The sequence below is a fragment of the Eulemur rufifrons genome, chromosome 6 (genome assembly GCF_041146395.1).
Source record: "Eulemur rufifrons isolate Redbay chromosome 6, OSU_ERuf_1, whole genome shotgun sequence".
NCBI classification, from domain to species: domain Eukaryota; kingdom Metazoa; phylum Chordata; class Mammalia; order Primates; family Lemuridae; genus Eulemur; species Eulemur rufifrons.
Genome location: NC_090988.1, coordinates 16345447 through 16359626, shown reverse-complemented (window position 1 = coordinate 16359626; position 14180 = coordinate 16345447). Strand labels below are relative to the sequence as shown.

The window sequence follows — 14180 nt, the reverse complement described above, 5'->3', positions numbered from 1 at the left end:
CTTTTTTTTTTTTTGGTGCTAAAACCTGGGAGTAGCGAACCAGGGATTTCCTTAACTTCTTTAGGACTAAATTTTGTTATCCACAAAATGGGGATAATAGTGGAATCTGTCTAAATAAGATTGTAAATGACAATTAATTAATAAAATATGTAAAGTGCCTGGTACCTAGTAAGCCCTTAAAAAGCATTAGCTTTTATTAATATATTGTTGGTAATACCCTGCTTCCATTTGCTCAGGATCAGAATTTCAGGTTCATTTCCCCTCTCCTACCTAGTGATACTCTGCAGTATTTCTCAAATCTTATTTTACTGCCTCTGTTATTTTCTAGTCCAGGCTCCCATTACTTCTCTCTTGTTGCAGTACTATCCTAATTGATCTCTCTACTTTTCTGATTTCCCCTCGGATTCGTCTTGTACACTGCTGTTATTTACACCCTTAAAACAGATCAGACATCACTCCCCAGTCTCAAACCCTTAATGACTCCTCACAGTGTTTGTAATATCTCTCACCCTGGTAGTTAAATCTTTACGTTTTGAGACCTGCCTCTATTATCAATTTTATTCTGTGCTTCCATGATTTCTCATTCTAGCCATACCAGTCTGTGTGCCAGTCCCTGAACTCTACTACTGAGCCTTTGCTTTGGTCATTACCTTGGCTTGGAACCCTTTCGCCCCCGTACTTTCTACTGAAATTCCATTCATTTTTTCAAGTCCAAGAAGCCTCCTAAATTAATACTAGTTTTACAGTTGTTCTCCCACCCGAGCTTTCATGGCACTTGGTTTGTACTTTATTCTAGCACTTGCCAAAGTCTGCCTAAGTGTTGTAGTCTGCTTTGATAACTAGACCATAAGATCCAAGAAGATTGTTTCTTTCCTGTAATATCTGACATTGTCTTTGTTTGTGGCTTCTTAATAAAAGTATATTAAATTTGATAAAGTACTATTTAATATTAATAAAACAGAACTAAAATACTAATGAACTTGAGGATTATTTTTCATGGAAAATAGAAGAAATGACAGTGATGAAGATTTCTCTGGTTTAGTCCCTCCAAACAGTCTTAGATTCAGACAGATAGAATTCCACGTTCTTTCCCAAGTTTTGAGAATAGCAAAGCTTGTTAGTAATAGCTACTCTATATTTGTTCAGGGAAATTGTATGTTTAAATGGAAATTGATGTCTAAGTTATATACTCAGGAGTTAAATAATTAATGGTAAGTAGATAGGCTTTCTACATATTTGATTAGATTCTATTAGTACTGTCTTTGGCTCAGAATAATTTGTTTTGTCTATGTATCTATATTTTTTTATTTTATAAGTTCATGGCATGAGCCTTCTGAAAGGTGCTTAGTGCTTTGTGTTATTTGTTGAGGGGAGGGCATGAGAGGTTTTGAAGATTTCTGCATTATGTTAATTGATAAGCTTGTACATTTCTTTAAGGAACTGGTATGGGGAAGTAGTAACCAGTACTGAGGGTTAATAATGCTTCTAACTGTGGGCAGGTGCTCCAGTGTATGTAATTTTACTTGTTATGTTGTGTTTCAGAACTTGGGTTAAGTAAATTTAAAAGTTATTTTGAAATACAGAGAAGTCTGATTATATTCTCTAATTCTTAGGAAACAATGATAGTACCATGAGTAATGTAGCTAGTGAACAGTTGTTAAATGTTCACAGTGATTTTTGAGCTATTTTTGTTTTTTCTAACCATACTAGAAACCAAAGGTGCTAACTTAAAATATTATGTCTCAAAAGTATGTGCTTAATGAGAATGTCACATTAATCATTTAAAAATATTGATTCTAGTATAAATGGTGCTTTAAATGAGTTAGGAAAGAGGTGAAAAAGTGTATCTTTTGCAGTAATAACTTCACAATGGAGAAACATGGCAAACACTAGCCCAGTGATCCAAGTTAATATTTTCAGTGATGCCATGTAGATACCATGACTTGATATGATGAGAAGGGCATATCACCCCTGTGATACTCTTTCTATAAACTTGTAATGCCAGTCAAAATGTGAGAAAAACATCAAACACATTGAGGGAACATCCTACAAAATACCTAGGCAACACTCAGAACTATTAATATCATGAAAAACAAGGAAAGATACAATAAATTACCACAGACCAGAAGAGACTAAGGAAATGTGACAAGTAAATGTAATGTGGTATCCTGGATTGGATCCTGGAACAGATAAAGACATTAATGAAAAAAACTGGTGAAACCTGGATAAAGTCTGGGGTTCGGTTAACAGAACTGTTCTGATGTTGCTTTCTTTGTTTTGATGAATGTACCACAGTAATGTAAGATGATAATATTAGGGGAAACTAAAATTGTATGAGGGCTATATGGGAACTCTTTGTACGGTCTTTATAAACTTTTCTGTAAATCTAAAATTAAAAGTTTATTTAAAAAATAAGTAATATTTTCCAATTCAGTTCTGTAAATGTATTAAATGCACCTCATGTGCAAGGCAGTATGCTCATGTATGCAGGGCATAAAGTGTGTAAGATACCTTCCCTGCTTCTGCACTTGAGCAGTTGCCATCCAAATGGGGAAGTAAGACGACTAATATGAACCAGAACTTGATAGAACCTGGAAAAATATGAACAAGATGCTATGAGTTTCATCTGAAGCTGAGAGTAGACATTAAATATAGACTCGTGAGTTGTCCCCATTCCTCCCCAAGGAGATAGCATTTGAGAACTTTGAATATAATGGGCAGGACTTTAGTAATCATAATCATTTGAAGGGAAATATGTGTCATACCAAGGAGCCCTGGCTCTTGAATTAGACCTGCTCTGCCACTTACTAGCTCTGTGGCCTTGGCCAAATTATTTAGCGTCACTAAGTCTTTGTTTCTCATTTGTAAGATAGGGTTAGTAATTCCTATTTAAAAGCATTATTATGAGAAATAAATGAGGTAAATTTAGCCTAGTAAAGTATGTGGTGCATAGTAAGCTCTTAATGTCAACTGTTAGAGAAGGAGAGAAGTGTATATTGTTGATGTGTTACCATCACCAAAGGCATGGGCCTGGAAAGTACGGAATGTTTGGGGGAACACTAAACAACAGTCTTGTTTACAAAGGTGAATTAGGACCATATTGTGAGTGCTTTGATGTATAAGCTGAACAATTTGAATTTTTTTGGTGGTTATTTGGGAAGTCATTGAAGATTTTTGTGTAGGAGTAAGGAGATTGAGTCTGTGTTTTAAGGTTAAGATTAGTTTGATAGAAGTATGAGTGGAGTGTTGGGGACTCTCATGGGTTACTGCATTCCCATTTACTTGATGAGTTAGTATCCCCTTTAGCTTTAGAATTCAGACAGCCTGGTTAGCCTAGAATGCTCTGGATGATTAATGGTAATCTGTTACTATGTAATTTGGGAATCTCAAGAGCAGGACCATGAGTATAGCAACAAGTATGCTTAATATATGTTTAGTAAAAAGGGTCATTGATATTTCTTAGATACATTAGCTGAAAACTCTTTTTGTAGGTGATGGTTTTCATTTTGCTTTTGTCGTTTCTTTAACAGCTAAAGTAGATAAGAGTTGAACAGAGTACTTCATTGACTTCCTGTGAAGCTTTGTGGGAAGAAGTTCCGTTGTATTTATTTTTAAAGCTGATGACTATGAACAGAGGATGCTGCTATTGAGTTATAAATGCCATCTCAGTATGTTGTCACTCGGCATTCTTTGGATGACACTAGTGTTTGTATATAAGGGTTTTGGAGTTTACGGAATAGGAAAAGCAGCGATTATCATTGAAATGGTACAAATAAATGAAACACTTAGGAGTGAGCACTTTACCCTTTAGCAGTATAATTAATTTATCATTATTTATCTGTATGGGTCTTAAGCCCACACTATCACTAAATGGCAGAGTTGTAACCTTATTTTGGGAATATTTTACAACTCCAAAATGGTTATTTTGTAATGTTTTGTAGCTTATATGTTAATCATTATATTAAAAGTGTTAAATCATTTTGAAATTTTCCCATTGGGAAAGATAGGATCATTTGATCCACAGGTGCTGTTAAAATAGATTTAAGTCTAAATTATTGGGGATTTTCCCCAGTGTTTTATCATGAAATTTTTCAGTCATACAGAAAAGTTGAAAGAATTTCACAACCACCATATGCTCATCTGCAATTAACTAAATTACTGATTTTAAAGGAAAAGTTCTATTTTCTTCCTGCCTTAAAAATCAAAGAAACTTCTTTGAGTCCTTGAACCATTTTCATGGACTATTTTGAGATGATTTTTGTTGTTTCTGTGTTATTTTTTCAGAAATTGTAAAATTCTTTGAGTGAAATAATTCATACCTCCTGGGATTTAGCAAATCCCTATTGTAGACTAGATAATATTATTTTTAGTTTAGCAGATTAGATTAGCTTTTGAGGCCCTCTTTAGGGTTTGTACAACTAACTGTTCGTTTAAATTCCATAAGACATAAGTTCATTTAAATTTTGTGCAGACAAAAAGCATATTTTTAAAAACTATTTCTGGACATGATTTCTAGTCCTCGGTCACATAATGACAATCACTAGCTGCTTTTGTCTCATGCCTTTCCTCTTCAATTATCTTATGAAACTAAGCAGCTGAAGTTAAAGTTTTTTCCCTAGTTTGAATCAGTGGTGCAGTATAAATGTATATATTTTTATAGGTGGAAAGAGATCTTTGAGAGTAATTGGTTCCAGCTTCCTCATACCACATCTGACATAGTGGGGGCCCACAGAGGTTAAATAAATGCTTACGGACCCAATAAGTTAATGGTAGATCAGAAAATACATTTTAGATCTCTAGTCTTCTTGAATATTATCACAAATATTTTCAGGCACTTCTTTGTAGAAAGAATAAATAGATCGTGCTTGTTAATTGGAAATTTATCTCTATAAAAAATGGAGTGTTGACAAAATGTAACTCTAAGCAAGAATGTCTTTATGACTACGTTGGACTCATGTTTTGTAAGTCATCATATTATTTTTTCCTGGAGGACCTCAATCTCTTAATATTCATTTCTCAACATTCTTTTTCTTCTTGAAACTGTTACAGCACCTCTGAGTGATGGGGCATTCTCATTAAAATGAAAAAGAGTGATATTAACTCTCAGTGTTTGTCTTAAACGTTAATAAATGCATTTATTTCTTTATTTTTTAGAGACAGGGTCTCACTTTGTCACCGAGACTGGAGTGCAGTGGTGTGGTCATAGTTCACTGTAGCCTCAAACTTGTGGCCTCAAGTGATCCTCCTGCCTCAGCCTCCCAAGTTGTTGGGATTGCAGGTTCATGCCACCATGCCCAGCTAATTTTTAAAATTGTTTGTAGAGGTGGGGGTCTTGCTATTTGCACAGGCTGGTCTCAAACTCCTCAAACTCTTGGCCTCAAGCAATCCTCACATAGTGGCCCTCCAAAGTTGTGGGATTACAGGCGTGAGCCATCATGCCTGTCCTAATAAATGTATTTTTAATAGAAAGGGTTAATTTATCTCCTCATACTATGTTCTTTTTTTCTATTTCTTTCTCTGTGAATCACTTTTAGTTATAAGACAACTTTTTCAGTATTCTATGTAGTAGTAAGTGCATTGGTCAGAATTATTTGAGGGATTTTTCTGTTTATATGATTATTCATATAAAGGCCACTTTTCAACTTCTGTCTTATTTGAAATGGTGATTGTGATTCCTATGAAGTTGTATTTATATTTCTACTTTTGAAGCTAAAACAGTAGCTATAATTGTTTATTTAATTTACTTGTATATTGGTGCCGTATAAATCTTAGTTCCTTATCAGGTGAAATTATGCACAGAAACATGCATGGCATTACTTTAGGCCTGAGGTACGAAGGTACATTGGCTTTTTAGAATAGGATCTAAGGTAGGGGGAAAAGAACTGACAGCAATCTTGAATTTCAAAAGTAAAAAAAATTGGCGCTGCATACAGAATCAGCATTTGATTATGGAGAAGTTTTGGGAGGAAAAAGAGGAGAAAGATGGAAGCTCTAGGGTAGACTTTGCAGTTCCTTAGATATAGATGGTTAGAGTTAAAGGTAGTACAAGACAGATGACCTCCTTCCTCAAACACTGTGTTAAAGAAAAAACTACATCTTGCTACTATTGGAACTTAAGAAAGAAAAGCTCTGTCTTCAGGGCATTTAAAAAAAAATTGAACAATTGTGTTTCTTTGTAGGTCTTTGGAGAATTGTTAGAACACATTGTATGAATTGAAGTGACTGCTGACAGAATTTTGAAAAGTATTGCTTACCTTGTAATAAGCTCAAATATCCATCATGCCTCATTGTTCTGTTTACATGTTAAGACAGATTCTGCTGATTAAATTCTGCCCTATACACTGTAGACACTGAGCCGTAAGCCTAAGGCCTTAAAATGTTATTGAACAGAATTTCAGCTCAGATCAGTTACAAAATGCTCTGACCCATGGGCTTTTATAGATTCATGATTTCCTTTTAAGAAGTCTGGTGCTTAGGATGCACATCTCTGGTGGTTTTAAGAAATGTAAGCTGGCTTTTTGGGAGGATGCATCCTTGAGTAGGAAAATGTCTTAAATTGATTTTCCATAACTATTTCAGTCGGCACTTTGAATCACTCTTAGGTACCTAGTGCCATTACATCCTTGTGGTCGATAACACTCCCCTTTTTTGTGGCTTACTTAACAAAATAAAAAAGCTTTCTGTCCATTATTATTTTGGTATGTATATTTTATCTCTGATCCAGCGGAATACCAGATACCCGGTGGATTTTCAGTGGAAGATTATTTGAACAGCTAAAGATACTGACATGACCCAGTCAGTCCAAGACTTACTCCTTGTCTTCACTTCAGACTCAGCTTAAAAATTAACATTCAGAGAGGCCTCTAAGACCACCCTCCCTAAATAGCAACCTTACATGGCTCTCTTCTCATACCCTGCTTTATTTTTCAAAGCACTTTTCTCTCACCGTCTGACACTCCCTCATGGGAATGCAAATGCCATAAAAGCAGAAATTTTACTCTGTTTGTTCATTGTTGTATTCACTCCCAGAGCCTAGCACATAGTTGGCACCCAGATTTTTCTAAAACTATATTGAAGGTTAGACGCTTGTGCCAAATGCCTGGAGAGATACAAATACAAATCAAAGATGGATTTTGTGTACGCAAATAATTATAACACAAGATTGGTTCTGATAATGTAAGAGAACTGCAAAGAAAATACTGGGGTAGTGGAGAGTTTTATTACATCTAGCCAGCTTCTTAAGAAATGACATTTAAGCTGACTGTTATTTCAGACTTGGGAAACAGATAGGCAGAGGCTGAGAGGTGGGAAAGTGAAGAAGAGTGGTAGGTACAAGAAAAGGTGAAGTACTCAGTTTGGCTAGAACATGGTGGTGAAGAACTAAGAAACTAGTTAGATAGGTAGGTTAGATTCAGGTCAGTGGAAAGTGTTACAATCCAAACTGAGTTTGGATTTTATCCCATTGCTCTGTGAAAATTGATTATTTTTTCCCCTTCTTACAAGGCAGCTAAATGTGGCAAGATTGGACCTACATAGGAAGAGAGACTGAAGACTGGAATTTAAATTTTAGCAAGGAGTTTAAATTAGAAAAATAACATAAATCAAAGGTATGAGTGACAACAAATTGTTAGCAGATTAACAAATCAACCAGATACAGAGAACAGGGGAAATGAAAGAAGCCACAATGACTCATTAGGTTTTGAGTTTGTGGGAAGTAAGACGGTGTGGTCATTAAATACAGAAATAAGGAACAGGAAGAAAGAGCAGATTTGAGTAAAAATTAGTTTAATTCTGAACATGTTGCTTTGAAGTGCTAGCCTTCAAGTGGAGAAATGTGGTAGGCATTTGGAAAGCTACTGAGGCCTAAGATTTGGGAATTATTTACAAAGTAGTTTTTGAAGCCCTAAGATTGCAAAGGAAGAGAGTACATGGAGAAAGAACAGAAAATGACAAGAGAGCAGACTCTTAGGAAATATCTAAGAGGGTGGAGAAAAAAGCCAAAGAAGGAACAAAAGCAAGTAGAAGAACCAAGAGAGGACAACACTGGTAAAAGCAAGGAAAGATACTTTCAGGAAGAAGTAAAATTCAAACCTCTTTTCTTCAAAAAGAGCTCTGTTGTAACCTCAGCAGTGTGATATGTATTTTTTTCTATTATCTCATGCATTATTCTGCTATACTGTTTAGCATAGTTACACATAGTAGGTTCTAAATAATTTAGCGTACATTAAGGCAATCATGGGCTCTCCGTTGCCTATCTTTAAGGATTAACATTTGGCAGAATGTTACATAGATGTCTGAGGTTCAAGCCCCTGATTGTGCAGTCTAGTGTTCTCCTGAAGACTTGAAAGTAAATTCAGTGGGATTAATTTGTACATTCCAGATTTTCTGTCGAGTTATCTGTTTTATATTTCGTTTGTGATCTTGTCTGTTGTTTTTTCCTCTCTGGTAAATATTAGAAGTCCTAACCAGCAGTAATTGAAGGATCTCAAAGAAAAATAGTTAATAGGGTTTAGGGATTGCATAAATGCATGTATTTTTATCTTACATTTGAGCTATTTGGCATATGAATTATTTTAAAATGTCTTCAGAGAATATTAATATTTATCACTTTTGCAGGTGCTTTTAGAAATCAAACAGGAAACTAGAAAAGTAATAGCTTGCTGTAAGTAAAAGAAGACAAATACCAAATATCTGGAGCTGATGTGTTGAAAAGCTAATTAGAAAGATTTTAGCAGCATTTTGCAAGAGCCAGGGCTAGAGAAACTTGGTTAATTTGGTGCTACATTAAATCCAAGACATTAATGGTGACCCTCCAGTATAGCATAAAAAAAGAAAAATCTGTCTTTATTGAAGAGGATTTTTAGATAATAATTGATAATGGTTTGACTTGCAATTTTATTGTCCGTTTGTATGACGAGAATAGACTGCTGGATACATAAATACAAATTATTGGGGCAATGGAACATAGGCAAGTGTAATCTGTAGCTGGTTTAGTGTCAAACAGTATCTGAAGTGTGTATATCCTATTTTGTGTGACAATAGCATTAAAGATAAAGATAATCTGATCAAAGTACATACTGAAGAGTAGAGACATCATCTGGTGTGTGAAATTGGTACTGTGTGGCATCTTTATAATCAACATCCATTAAACAGATTGTTAGAACTAAGTTAACTAATTGTTGAAAACCTGTAGTAACATAGTAACATATGCATTTAGAGAAAGTTTTATGTGGTTTGGATGTTAGCATTTCATTTCTGGTAAAGGAAGAGGAATTGCTTGGGTAAAATTTACCTCTTTTTCTTTGTTGTTGTTTTGAGACAGAGTCTCGCTCCGTTGCCCAGGCTAGAGTGCTGTGGCGTCATCCTAGCTCACAGAAACCTCAAACTCCTGGGCTCAAGTGATCCTTCTGCCTCAGCCTCCCGAGTAGCTGGGACTACAGGCATGTGACACCATGCCCGGCTAATTTTTTCTATATATATTTTTAGTTGGCCAGATAATTTCTTTCTATTTTTAGTAGAGACGGGGTTTCGCTCTTGTTCAGGCTGGTCTCGAACTTCTGACCTTGAGCTATCCTCCCGCCTCGGCCTCCCAGAGTGCTAGGATTATAGGCGTGAGCCACCGCACCTGGCCAAATTTACCTCTTTGAGGTCTGATTTAGTGAAAACATTTGTTAGGTCTGGATAGTTATATAGCTCTTTTTATTGGGAATTTTAATTTATCTTTAATTTGGATAAACTGTATGATAAATATATCTTTTTAAAAATCCAAAATAGCTTATGCAAAGCTGGAAGTAATATATTAATATTTTACTAACATTTTCTTTTGTGGTTGAGTGGTTATACTAGTATACAAGTTCTAATGCTTATTTGTTGAATTCTCTTTACTAACATTTTCTTTTGTGGTTGAGTGGTTATACTAGTATACAAGTTCTAATGCTTATCTGTTGAATTCTCTAATCTGTCATCCTAGAAAGGTAGATTTGGTCAGGTTAGTTATGCTTAGAGTTATTAGGCCTTATTAATTTGAGATTAAAAGCTTTAAATATATAACTGTAAACAATTTTTTCTTATTTACTCTATAACATCTATTCAAACGGAAGAGAGAGGAGTTGACTTGGTGAATGTAACAGTATTTCTTCCATTATATTTGCATCTTTCATATGCTGTTAGAGCAAAACAGTTTCTGAAGATTTTCTTTGAACAAAGAATAACAACATCACAGAGTATATAATATTGTTAACAGCACATTCCTTTCTCTCTTCATCCCCAGTTCTACAAAAATATATACATCTTTGAATAATATTGACCAGAAAGTATATTTGAAGAGGTTCTTTCCAAATGTATTTTAATGTTCTTATTAGACATCCTGTGTGGTGAATTTGGTGCATTTAAAATTAAAATGCATTTGTATGTTTGTTTAATTATTGCCACCTCTGATCATTTGTAGGCGAAACCTAACCAAACTGTCCCTGATCTTCAGCCACATGCTGGCAGAACTAAAAGGAATCTTTCCAAGTGGACTCTTTCAAGGAGACACGTTTCGGATTACCAAAGCAGATGCTGCAGAATTTTGGAGAAAAGCTTTTGGGGAAAAGTAAGTCTCAAAGTAATTAATTTGAACTATGAAAAACTAAAGCTTATGTTGTGAGCTTTTTGTTTCGTTATTAACGAAATATAACATGGGAAAACTTTGAGAAAAATAATGAATGTATATTGTACGTATTTCCTAGCTTTGGCAAAATTAACATTTTTTGCCCTACTCTTTTTTTTTTTTTTTAAAGAAATAAAGCTTTGCAGATTCCGTTGAAACCCATTCTCTTTGATTGAATACTCTTTCCTTTCTTTCCCCATCAATTCTCCTGTTAATGAACATTTACCTTTCAAACTATTTGCTGCCACAGTGCTGCTGTGAACAGTATCTTAGTTATCGTCATATGCGAGAATTTCTCCTTAGTTACATACCTAGGAGTGGCATTGCTGAAGGATTTCGCATATTCTACTCTGCTATAACTATTGCTTAATTGTTTTCCAAAGTGGTTGTCCCAGTTTATATTCCTATAAGTAGTATACAAGAGTTTCAGTAGCTCCATGATTTTGCCAGTACTGCTAATACGAATTGGCATCATATTTTGCTTTATATTCTCTGATGACAAGGGAGGTTGAGCATCTTTTCACATTTATGACCAATAAAGATTCTTATTCCGACTTACCTGTTCGTATGCCTGACTATCCATTCCCCAAGTGAGTTGTTTGTCCTTTTCTTATTGTAGGGTACTAATTCTTTGTTACTTACATTAAAAATATTTTCTCCCAGTCTGTGGCTTGTCTTTCCATTTTGTTATGTTGTCTTTTATATATAATATAGGCTGATTTATGAGGCAGGCTTATGTTTTTAAGTGTAAACATAAATGTTCTTTCATATCCTCTGGAATTTTGGGTCAAAGAACTGAAAAGGTTCTTTCCAGTCAAATATAAAACTTTTCAGTTGAATATACAAATTCAAATGTAAGTCTGACTGTAAAGGCCTTTATTTATTTTTTAAATCATGTTTTGTACATCAAATAAAGACTAAATAGCAATTTTAAAAACCCAATTGAAGAGGATGGGAATAAGTTTAACTTTATACCTTTAACTTAACTACATTAGAAAAACTTCAAGACATCACTTAATCTCTTATTTTTCAGGCAGGCGAATACATAATCTTTCCAAAGGCAAAGAGATTATATTTATTTTAAAGATGTTGAGAAACAGAAATTCCATAATACTTCTTACTGGCCTTATCTGGGGTTTAAAGACTCATACTTTGAATAATTTCTTCTTCATCTCTGTCAGAACTCTGTTCTTTCTGTACCTTAATCCTATTTGCTCTTGTCTGCTTTGGTAGCATAGGTTCCTCAAAGAACACAGAATGTTTTTCAAGCTTTAAAAAAGTTAGCTTAGCCAGGCTTGGTTGCTCACACCTGGAGTCCCAGCTACTTAGGATGCTGAGGTAGGGGTTGCAGTGAGCTGTGATCATACCTGTGAACTGCGCTGCACCCTGGACAACACAGCGAGATCCCATCTAATAAAAAGCTAGTTTAAATACAAGCTTTTACGTAGTAAAAGTCTTGGCCACAGGTTACATTTATTATATAAAAAGGATAATCTCATCTCTCTTTTCCATGTTTCTCTAAAAGAACAAATGTCTGAAGATTAGAAAGAGGATAATTTGTGACATTCTGCCAAAGAATAGTGGGAAAAGACTTCTGTTAGTAATTTACTCATTAGAAAGTTAAGAAATATATCCCTTGCTCTTTTATTTATATTCCCAACCAAAATACAGCTCAGCTTCTTTAAGAGAATTGAAATTGATATTGAGAGCTTAATGTGACTCTTCCTGTTCCTTGGTTATAGTAATGCCTGGAATTCTCTCTCTTATCTCACTTTGTGCCTTCTCTCCACCGCACCTCAGGACAATTGTCCCTTGGAAGAGCTTTCGACAGGCCCTACATGAAGTACATCCTATCAGTTCTGGGCTGGAGGCCATGGCCCTGAAATCCACTATTGATTTGACCTGCAATGATTATATTTCAGTTTTCGAATTTGACATCTTTACACGACTTTTTCAGGTAGGATACTAAAAAAGTTGATTAAACTGGTTATACTGCTACTTTTCTAAAGAGAAAGCTTTCATTTTAAAAAAAATACTTGGGGTTTTGTATATTATAAAAATATTTTAATTCATTTTAGAAACTATAAGCAGAAAAAGATTAAAACTACCCTATATTATATATGTATTAAAAATAACTCTACAACCTGCTTTCTTCTCCCCACTTCTTTCTTTGTCATTGAATATTCTTATTTTGCATCGTTTTAATGTTTGCAGACTGGCCAAAAAATTGATATAATATATTGTATCAGTTTTCTGGTATTGGACATTTGTGTATGTTTCCCACTTTTTTTCTCCTATTGTATGGAAATTCTTCACTATTAATATTGCGATGTATTGTTGCTTCAAAAAGAAATAATTTTTCTTTCTCTAAAAATAATGCGTTCTCCAGTGTGTGTATGCCAACTTGAATAAACATTTCTTTGGAACTTACTAGCTGCACATGTAGGCCCCGTCCTATTTTTCTGTTTGTTGTTCTGCCTCGCTACTGTTAGAGCTGCTTTACAGTTTCTAGAATTTCATTTTATATAGTTAAGTTTCTCCCTGTAAGTATATATTCTTTTCTACTTAGCTTTTTAATTTTTTTATTTCTCAAATATGTTTGTCTTCCCTCAGAGTGACAGTATAATTAAGAATTTGTGACAATGAATTGAGAATTGGAGTTGTGTTTTTCTTTTGTTCTTCATTGCTCTGAGACTGGTTGTATGTCTTGAGCTGAATGGTCTGTGATTGATCTCTTGTTTCTTTAGCCCTGGTCCTCTTTGCTCAGGAATTGGAACAGCCTTGCTGTAACTCATCCTGGTTACATGGCTTTTCTGACGTATGATGAAGTGAAAGCTCGACTCCAGAAATTCATTCACAAACCTGGCAGGTCAGTGCCATGAAGCAAAGAGGTTTCTTCTCCTGAATTTTATTCTCCTGTGACTTCTGCTGCTATAGAAGAGACGTGACCTGTTATTAGTTCCCCAGTGGCCAAGATTCTGCAGTAGGATTGGTGTCTGTTTATCAGAAGAATTGACTTATTCAGACCTTATGATTTGATAAATGCTTTTAAGCCACTTAAGATTGGGTTTATGTGTCCTTTGTTCCTGGTCTGGAGTCATTGAAGAAGTTATTCTTGATGGTCCTTTTGATTTTTGTCCCTGTCTTGCCTTCCACCCTAATACCAACGTATCTATTAAACCTTCTGTTTTATCTCTGTTCATAGTTACATCTTCCGGCTGAGCTGTACTCGTCTGGGTCAGTGGGCTATTGGGTACGTTACTGCTGATGGGAACATTCTTCAGACAATCCCTCACAATAAACCTCTCTTCCAAGCACTGATTGATGGCTTCAGGGAAGGCTTGTGAGTATCTACTGCTTACCATTTGCTAGAGTCTTGGAACTCAGGGGCTGTAAAACTTCATCATTAATGATTTTATTCCAGGTTTCTTGTACAGATTAAGATTCAGGAAGCATATTAACAGGTTGTATTGATTTGACCTTCAGGTCCTGTAGGACTTTTGTTGTTAGATGATAGGGATTCTGTGAA

The 14180-nt window shown here is 35.1% G+C and overlaps 1 protein-coding gene across 1 annotated transcript in view; it reads left to right on the top strand.

The window, feature by feature from the left end:
- The window catches only part of CBL (Cbl proto-oncogene), a 75404-nt gene that overhangs the window by 39590 nt on the left and 21634 nt on the right, over positions 1-14180 (top strand). Inside the window, exons 3-6 of the mRNA XM_069468824.1 lie at positions 10448-10594; positions 12452-12608; positions 13399-13520; positions 13857-13994. Coding sequence (XP_069324925.1) covers positions 10448-10594; positions 12452-12608; positions 13399-13520; positions 13857-13994 — 564 coding nt within the window. The remainder of the gene's footprint in view (positions 1-10447; positions 10595-12451; positions 12609-13398; positions 13521-13856; positions 13995-14180) is intronic.